Source organism: Sinocyclocheilus grahami, unplaced genomic scaffold (genome assembly GCF_001515645.1).
Source record: "Sinocyclocheilus grahami isolate Dianchi unplaced genomic scaffold, SAMN03320097.WGS_v1.1 scaffold431.1, whole genome shotgun sequence".
Lineage (NCBI taxonomy): Eukaryota > Metazoa > Chordata > Actinopteri > Cypriniformes > Cyprinidae > Sinocyclocheilus > Sinocyclocheilus grahami.
The window spans coordinates 1,533,959-1,543,215 of NW_015505610.1; the positions used below are offsets into that span (position 1 = coordinate 1,533,959).

A 9,257-nucleotide genomic window follows, 5' to 3' on the forward strand; every position below is an offset into this window, starting at 1 on the left:
AAAGCATGACCGAGGAGGTATTAAGGACAGTGCTGATGGAAGTGGAAGCAATCTTAAACTCAAAAACTCTGGGTTATGCATCAACTGATGTTGCAGACCCCAATCCCGTCACACCCAATCTTCTGCTTATGGGGCACTCGATTCATCGCTCCCCCAGGCTGTCTACCATGAATCAGAACTTTTAAGTCGTCGTAGATGGAGGCACATGCAAGTCCTCGCGGATCAGTTTTGGAGACAATTCATCAAGTATTACTTTCCTAACCTACAGACCCGTTCCAAGTGGCAGAAAGACACTGATTACTTACAGCCTGGCATGATCATGATGATCCTAGACCCTCAACTACCCAGAGTTGTCTGGCCAGTAGGACAGATCACCAATGTCTTTCCTGGACCTAATGGACTGATTAGGACAGACAAAGACAAAGTATACACCAGACCAGCAGCTTGTCTTATTAAATTACCATCCATCCATAACACTGACAAAACGGAGACAAGTCCTTCTAAATAAAGATGAATTTGACTGTGCAAATTCAGGGGTGGCTGTTGTAAAGGACTGTGATAACTAACAATAGACAGTGAATGCAATTGGTGGGTTTTTAATTGACAGCTGGAACTATGAATCAGTACAGCTCATGAAAGTAGTTCCGCTAGAAGGAAAAAGAAGTGCGTTGCATCAGAAAGTTTAGTGCGGAGCTAATGAGTGTTCTCCACAAGTTTATTTCCAGTTTGTGCGTGCAGCTAGAAAACCACACATATACTTGCATCTACAGTGAAGAATGTTGAAGAAGAAACATCAGAGTCCTTGCATTCTTACTGGATGTGCCATAGTGATTGCAAAACTTTACTAACCAGCCCCAAATAAGTACTTCAGAACACTGAAGACTGGAGTAGGCTAATAATGCTGAAAATGAAATCATTAGGGAAATTGTAGGCTTGGACGGATGTTGTTTAAACACAGACCGTTTGGCATACCAGCTGTTTAAAGTCAAAAGCAACAATTCATTTACACAGATGAACTTTCTGTCTAAGTCTCATGAAGCATTGGTTTTTTAAATAATAGTTTAAGAATTGAAATCATCAAGTGGTAAAAAGGGAGGAAATTACACAAATGAAAGTTTTATTTGTCACATTTTTTTATCATTCAGTTATTTTAGACTTACTTAGTTACTAAAAATACATGTTTTGAATGTTTATCAATCAATTAGTATAAAATACCCATCATCATAATAACACAAGCAAAAGTCTCAAATGAAGTCACACTACATAAGTCTTTTAGGGTCAATTTTCTCCAGGTGCACTAGAGGTTTCAGCTGTTCTGCGAAGCTTCTCATATCCTCAGACACAAAGTCCTGTCCTGCAGGAGCCAGTACGCTCAGCTCAACAATATATGACAGAGACAGCGGCTCTGTGTTCTCCGTGTTTCCTGTCGCCAGGACACGTAACAGTTTGCTCACTACCACCTTCATTGCACCCTTCCGGAACACTTGACCCTTGGCCACAAACTCATGGTCCATGCGGAAACCCATCTCATTGAGAAACTCCGGTAAGCTGTGTGAGGCAGCCACATCCACACAGTTTCGCACCAAGGCATGACGGCTTTTGTCGCCCACCTCTGGCTGACCTAGATAGCGCAGATGCCAAGGGGCAGTGGGGTGAAGAAGCGAGCGGCGCCCACGCAGCATGAACGGGTTACCCTGTTGACCCTTCAGGAGATACACCAGCTCATGATCAGCAAAGCTCTCAGGCTCCATGTTATCACACAGACCTCTGAGTCGATGTAGGAGACTCTCTAGAGACTGATCCAGCACACTGCCTGTGCCGAAAAAAATCAACAAAACAGTAAAGTTAGAAGATAGAACTTTACAAATCTTACTTAAATTTAAAAACCAGTGACACATTTATGCGAGCCTTAAGAAATATACTTGTTATGTGAAAGCAAAATCCAAACGTCTTATGTGTTTGCCTAAAACGCCATCAACAATTAATACAGCTCACACTGCCTCCATGTGCAAAACGCGCATGCGCAGTGTCGATAGAAAGTACCACGCATGCGCAACATTTTTCCTTTCGTTTAACGCCATCTATCGGACTGAAGGGATCTCTTTTTCATACTACTAGTAATGTTATGACTCAAATGTATGCAAACTGAAATTCCTCCAACATTCCCTCAACTTATAAATTGAACGGAACTGTAATTCTATCAACTTTTGTAGACTGCGACTTTTATTGTGAAAAACAATGAACGCGTTTTACGTGTAGAGACTTTTAATTTGAAGGTACGCGCCATTTTAGGGATGCATGACATCGCTTGGTGTTAAAGATGAGCTCGACTCCAATGCTTCCTATAGACATCTAATGAATGTAATTTATTATTCTGTTTCTGTCTGTTATTAATGTGTGGATACAGTAGTTTGTGAGTTCGAGTCATTTCGGTATCGTTAATTGCTCCAAAGGCGTCGCCGTGTGTAATGTTCTGTCAGTGCTAGCTGCATTTACACAAACATTATCATAGTTTACAGCCTCAGAAACGCGACTAAATATCACTAATACCTGATTTACATGCGGTTTTACAGCGTGTCGATGGTTCTTCTGTATGCCATAAACAATGTTAAATGCTAATACTAGACCCAGTGTTAGCAGAGCTAATAGTTTGCATTTAATTTCCTCTGTTAATGATTATTTCTGGAGTCATTTCGGCTAGAAGGTGCTTTCTGTATTCTCTAGAGCACTTGATGAGATACGAAAAGAGGTTTTTAATACGTATTTGGGTTTATGGCTCGTCCCAGATCATTTTCTGTGGTGTTTAAAATGTTGCTCTCATTCTGAGACCAGTGTCGCCAACTCATTTTCAGAGAAAGTTGCTAAAGGAAGGTCGATTTGTTGCTAAGAGTTGCTAAATGACGTTGTGATGTCATGGCTCAATGACGTCATTGCGTAATCACGACGCAAAATGGTCACGTCATCGAATCTCAGCAAAACATTTATTTTATGTATGTTAATTTAGGTTTGTTTTTAAAATAATATGCATGATATAAGATTAAAATATAAGTAACTGTATTTTTAAATGCATTGAATTATTGAAAACGTCAGCTGATTACAATTTAAGTTTTTTTTTAGTAGCTAGTAAACTCTACACATTCTCAACAATTATGCTTTAAGCAGTGTATTAGTAGTTAGTTAGTATGCTACACTCTAAGAAAAGTCTGTAAAAATAAGGCACAATCTACTATGTTAATATGAAATAATTTTCTGTAATGTTTTTTTTTACCTGTATTTTAATTTACGCATTGTATTTTCGGGTTACAGGGTTACAAAGGATGATGGATAATGTCCTGGAAGATTTTCCATTTTTCTTACAGTGTACTAACTGATCAACAATCGCAGGTACAAGCTACTAACAAAGTGTATCATAAATGAACAATTATTCAATTGTCAAATTATTCAATTATTATTAAATTGAACAATTGCAAATAGCAGCTAACTCGATTCACGTGATGTGTGTACTGCTAGGCATCTGTGGTTTCCTCTTTTTGAGTCATTTGGATGGACTGTGTGCCTTTTTATTGTCTGAGTCCTTATCAAAAGTTGCCAAATAAATGTTTAAAATTGCTAAATTTGGTGCTTTTGGAAGAAACGGTTGCTAGGCTCGTCTGAAAAGTTGCTAAATTTAGCAACAAAATGGCTAAGTTGGCAACACTGTCTGAGACAAATGTGTAGCATGTTCAAAAACTTGGGTTGTCAATGGAATAAAACAATTGATTATAGCATGGTTTTCAATCAGTGTTTACAAAGAGAACGAAACGGGAGAAAGTATTACGTTCAGTAAAAAAAAAAAAAAAAAAAAGTTACAATATTTTAATAAATATCTCAAATGAGCAATTCTGACAACCCTACAATTTATTTGATAAAACCATTTTCTCATCTCAAATGTTCCATAAGAAGTAAAAAAAGAAAGTAGTAAAGTTAGTGAAAATTAAAGTGGTTAACTATCAACCACGCGTTCGTGGCCATATGAATATCCATTTTCAGATGCTGATTGGGTTTCTTAGGTTTCTTCTTAATATTGTCTATGTCATTATTTGAAATGTGAATTGTTTACTTTCTGAATTGCGAAAATAATCACAGTTCCACCAAAACGCAGGTCACTAGTTGAGCCAGTGTTGCTGTGTGCAGTGTTTAGGATTCTTACATGAGACTAACTTTTAGTGGTTTCCCCAGTTGTAAATGTATTTGATCATATTCAAACACTTACTTAAAATCACTAAAGTTACTGTCAGAACCGCTTGATATCTTGGTGTTATGAAATATTGAAATTCTGTGTTCTGAACAGCTCAGTAACTGAAGACATTACATGTGTCACCTGGAGAAAGATGATAATGGCGGATGACAAGGATGTGCTCCGAGATGTTTGGTTCGGAAGGATACCGGCCTGTTTCACACTGTCTCCAGAGGAAACCACAGAGAGAGAGGCAGAACCCTACTATGTCAGTTGAGATGACAGACTTTCTTTCTGCTGTGGAATGGTTAGTTTCATGTCACCTGACCTGTGCTGTTTTTCTCTTTCAATCTGTCAGCTGCTCCTCCCACGGGTCAGTTACCTGACGCTAGTCACTGATAAAGTCAAGAAACATTTTCTCAGAGTCATGAAGGCAGAAGACGTGGAGGAGATGTGGTTTGAATATGAGGGAACACCTCTCAAATGGTATGACGAGTTGACAATGTGTTGTCAAACCTCTTATTTAATCTAAACTCATTTTCACATTCATGAATATGGCAGATGATTTTATCCAAAGTCACTTACACAGCTACTCAACTAATTGAGGTACAGAAGCAATTAAGGCTGAATGCAGGCCACTTATACAAAATGCATATGAATATCAGTTGTCACTTTTTTTCCAATATCATGTCTTAGGAAGAAGTCAGAAGTCTGTAGTTTCAGAACAAATAATGGAACGCAATACATTGCACCGACCATTACCAGACTAACAGAAACAAAGCTGTCTGGATTTGAGAGTATTAAAATCTATAACATGGAATAAATCAGATCTAATGATTTATATGCACCAGCTAAGAAACTACCATAGTACAAATATGTGTTCCTCAAAAGCGTGATGGATCATATTTTTTATACTCGCATTGTTTTTCTAAAATATTCTAGAAAATGAAAGTTATCCTACTAAAATGATGTATGGATAATCAAGTAAATATGCAAAAACCTGCTGAAAATCATGAATGGATAAATAAGTAAACATAAGTTGTTCAAGTTCAGTAAGAGTTCATCTTGAAATATTACATTTATTCTTATGTTTAAATAATTAAGATTTCACAGCAAAAAGATACTTGTATTGCAACCTGTAGGTGGTACTAAAAGGACTTTTACTTGCTAAAGACATAAACTGTCAATCAAGTGACAGAAGGCATGTAGTACATTGTGTACAAGAAGTTTTTCAGAAAGTGTTCGTCATGTTGATCATTTAGAGGCTGTTTACGTTACTTTCTCAATGGCATTTTCTTAGCTGATGCATATATGTGGTTACTCACGTCCAGCACTTGTACGCGGATCTGATTTATTCCATTTTATAGAATTTTATACTCTCAAATCCTGGCAGCTTTGTATCTGTTAGTCTATTAAAGGGGTCATATGATGATGCTAAAAAGAACGTTATTTTGTGTATTTGGTGTAATGAAATGTGTTTATGCGGTTTAAAGTTAAAAAAACACATTATTTTCCACATACTGTACATTATTGTTTCTCCTCTATGCCCCGTCTTTCTGAAACGCGTCGATTTTTACAAAGCTCATTGGTCTGAAAAAGCGAGGTGTGCTCTGATTGGCCAGCTATCCAGTGCGTTGTGATTGGCCGAATACCTCAAGCGTGTGACAGAAATGTTACGCCCCTCACCATACTGTGATGATGCCCTGTCAGGCCGGAGCGATGATTCAAAAACATGAAAACCCATTATAAACGAGGCATTCGTTGCATCCAGTGGGGACATAATTATGGATTATAATGACTTATACTGTCTTTTTAGATTTGAGACTTTAGTCTTTGCAACTTTACAGATCTTCTTTATGCACCAAGAGCTTGTAACACTCCAAAGAGAAAGGAAAAATTGAAATCGCATCATATGACCCCTTTAATGGGGTGAGTTATAGGTGTACTTTTGTCTTGTACCACTAGGTGGCAAGACCAAACAAGGCTTATGAATGAGATTTCTGCTTGCTTGAGGAATGAGAGCTGTTTGATTTTTGACATATTTTGAGTACCTCAGTGATTGATATTGCTAATGCCTTGTTTACTTTATTTTCATCGTTTTAAGGCACTATCCCATTGGCGTTTTGTTTGATCTCCACGCTTCAAACACAGCTCTGCCCTGGAATGTCTCAGTGCACTTTAAGGTGTGTAGACTCATTCATTTACTTTTCATGAAGTAATTAATTTTCCACAGTTGTAATTTCCTTTATTTTGTAGAACTTCCCAGAACATGACTTGCTTCACTGCCTATCGAATTCTGTGATAGAAGCGCATTTCATGTCATGCATTAAAGAGGCAGATGCACTCAAACACAAAAGCCAAGTCATCAACGACATGCAGAAAAAAGACCATAAACAACTGTGGATGGGTCTGCAGAACGGTAAGAACTGCTGACATATTTGATACTCACATTTTTTTCTAAACTATTCTAAAAAAAATTATGAATGGATGTAAGTTAACCTACTAATATAATAAAGTAAATATACAAAAGCCTGCTAAAAACCATGAATGGATAATTAAGTCAACATAAGTTGTTCAAGTTCATCTTGAACACTTATTACTAACAATATTACATTTATTCTTATGTTTACTTTATAAAGATCAGTATAGATTTTACAGCAAAAATACACTTGTACTGCAACCTGTAGGTGGTACTAAAAGGCCTTTTACTTGCTAAAGACATAAACTGTCAATCAAATGACAGAAGGCATGTGGGACGTTCATATATCCTGTTTTGCTTGCACTCTTCAAGAGCATAATATGTAAGGCAAGACAATACAGATAGGAATATTTTAAAGGGGTGGTTGATTGTGATTTCACTTTTATAACGTTAGTTAGTGTGTAATGTTGCTGTTTGAGCATAAACAATATCTGCAAAGTTACGAAGCTGAAAGTTCAATGCAAACGGAGATATCGTCTTTTAAAAATTCTGTCAGTTTAATGCCTACAAAAATGGCTGGTAGGGACTACAACAAGTTACTTCCCGGGTTCATGAGGTAACAAACCCAGATAAACCCCGCCCTCGGGAAAAGGCAGCAAAGGGGGCGAGGCCATGCTGCGCTGCTTTAGAGAAGAGGAAGAGAAAACTAGAGGTGCACGTAAAAATCTATTCATATATGAATCGCGATTCTGTCTTCTAATGATTCTAATGGATTCACAAGTTTCAAAATCAATGTTCAAAAGCAGCTGTTCTTAATACTGTTCCTCGCAGCCCCCTGCTCTACACACGCTCTGCATCTCTCTCGCTCTCTCATTCAGCTCAGCTCAAGCAATGAACTGTTACAATTATACATTTATTTTCACATAGCTATGAGAAGCGTTAAACATGGACGTGCGTGCAGTTGCCGTACTGTATTAAAGCTTTAATCAGGATAAAACTGTATATTAAAAGCTAACATAAGCAGAAGCATTTACAAATAACAGCATATCTAAAAGTATGAGACAACAACAAACAAAAAACATAGGCCTACCATTAAAAGCCGTGCTTGCACTGGTTCTGCGCGATCCTCTTCAATAATATCCTCTGCTTCTCAATCGGGCTCAAACTGATAACGATATTAACGACACCGTTGTTTACAATACAACCGGCACACATGCCGCTGAGGTGAGGGGCGGGACATTTAGACGCGCACCAGAGGCGGTTTAGCCAATCACAACACACTGGGCTAGCTAACCAATCAGAGCCCATTGCGTATTTCTGAGGGAGGGGCTTCATAAAAGCAGGAAATGATCAGTGTGTTTCTCAGAGAAGGGACAGAGCGGTGTGGAATAAAGGTAAATTATGTGAAAAATCACTCTAGATTAAAACAATTAATTTTTATTAAAAGTTTTCTGAAATGTTATGTTTAAATAATAAATGTTTAATTTAATATTAGAATTTGGAGATCTCTTTTTATTGCTCCATAATTCAGGAAATACTGTCAACAGCTAGGAAAAAAAATACCTTTTTACTTGTACCTTGTTAGGAATAAAAATCTTTAAAAACCTTCATAATAAAGATAAAGCTGTAAAGTTTGGTGTGTGTTAGTGCTAATGAAGTAGAGATTTATGGCTTAGTGCAGGAGAAAATGCTAATTTTGAGGAAACTGCCTTTAAAAATATGTATTGTAATAGAAATCTACAGATCCAAATACATAAAGTGTAATAAAAGAAACACTAGTCTTAAAGGGGTCATATGATGCTTTTTTTTAAAGATCATTATTTTGTGTATTTGGTGTAACAGAATATGTTGACATGCTTTAATGTTCAAAAAACACATAATTTTTAAAATACTGTACATTATTGTAGGTCCTCTATGCCCCGCCTCTCTCAAACGCTTCGTTTTCTACAAAGTCCCTCCTTCCGACAAGCTCAGTCTGCTCTGATTGGCCAGCTGACCCAGTGTATTGTGATGGGTCGAACACTGCAAGCACTCGTCGGAAATGTAACGCCCCTTACCATAATCGCGAGCTTCATCTTTCAAAATAAATGTAAAGACAGAGTCCGAAAGGGGAACAGAGTCGCGTGACAGATAGGCCTGTCGCAATAATCAATATATCGACTTATCGCGACTTATATATGTACATGACCTCAATAATGTTTGGTGACGCAATATATCGCACATTATATTTACTTAAAAATTAATGTCACCATGTTTTGTACATTCCACTTGCGCCTGTGTCTTTTGCAGCTTCTCGTACATAACGTGGTGTAGTCATGAAGTGCTAGTTCAAATTAAGAAATGCTTCTACAAAAAAAGTTTAATCTGCAGATATGGCCTTGTTTAGGCATCTGTGCCTTTGTGCATACAGACATCTGACTGCTAAGTAGTGATTGTGTTTTTCAGCAATAGTGTGCACCCTTCATTTACAGAGAAAAGGTCAGGGAAAAATCTGTAGATGGAAAAATCTCCATACAAGTTCTTTGTGCATTTTTCTTTTTTTCTACTTGTTACTTTGCACTTTTTGTTAGAAAATGTTTATTTAATATTTATTCAAGTTTTTTAAGGTATCTAATATTTTGA

General features: G+C 37.3%; 1 protein-coding gene and 1 pseudogene across 1 annotated transcript in view; one reads left to right on the forward strand and one right to left on the reverse strand.

The window, feature by feature from the left end:
* Window positions 1–544: 544 nt before the first annotated feature.
* On the reverse strand, window positions 545–1,898 carry LOC107551723 (mediator of RNA polymerase II transcription subunit 18 pseudogene; annotated as a pseudogene).
* Window positions 1,899–2,269: 371 nt separating this feature from the next.
* atg5 (ATG5 autophagy related 5 homolog (S. cerevisiae)) overlaps window positions 2,270–9,257 on the forward strand; it is a 10,629-nt gene continuing 3,641 nt past the window's right edge. Inside the window, exons 1-5 of the mRNA XM_016233447.1 lie at window positions 2,270–2,361; window positions 4,331–4,484; window positions 4,575–4,702; window positions 6,321–6,399; window positions 6,473–6,635. Of these exons, the coding sequence (XP_016088933.1) occupies window positions 4,371–4,484; window positions 4,575–4,702; window positions 6,321–6,399; window positions 6,473–6,635 (484 nt within the window). The 5' untranslated portion in view covers window positions 2,270–2,361; window positions 4,331–4,370. The remainder of the gene's footprint in view (window positions 2,362–4,330; window positions 4,485–4,574; window positions 4,703–6,320; window positions 6,400–6,472; window positions 6,636–9,257) is intronic.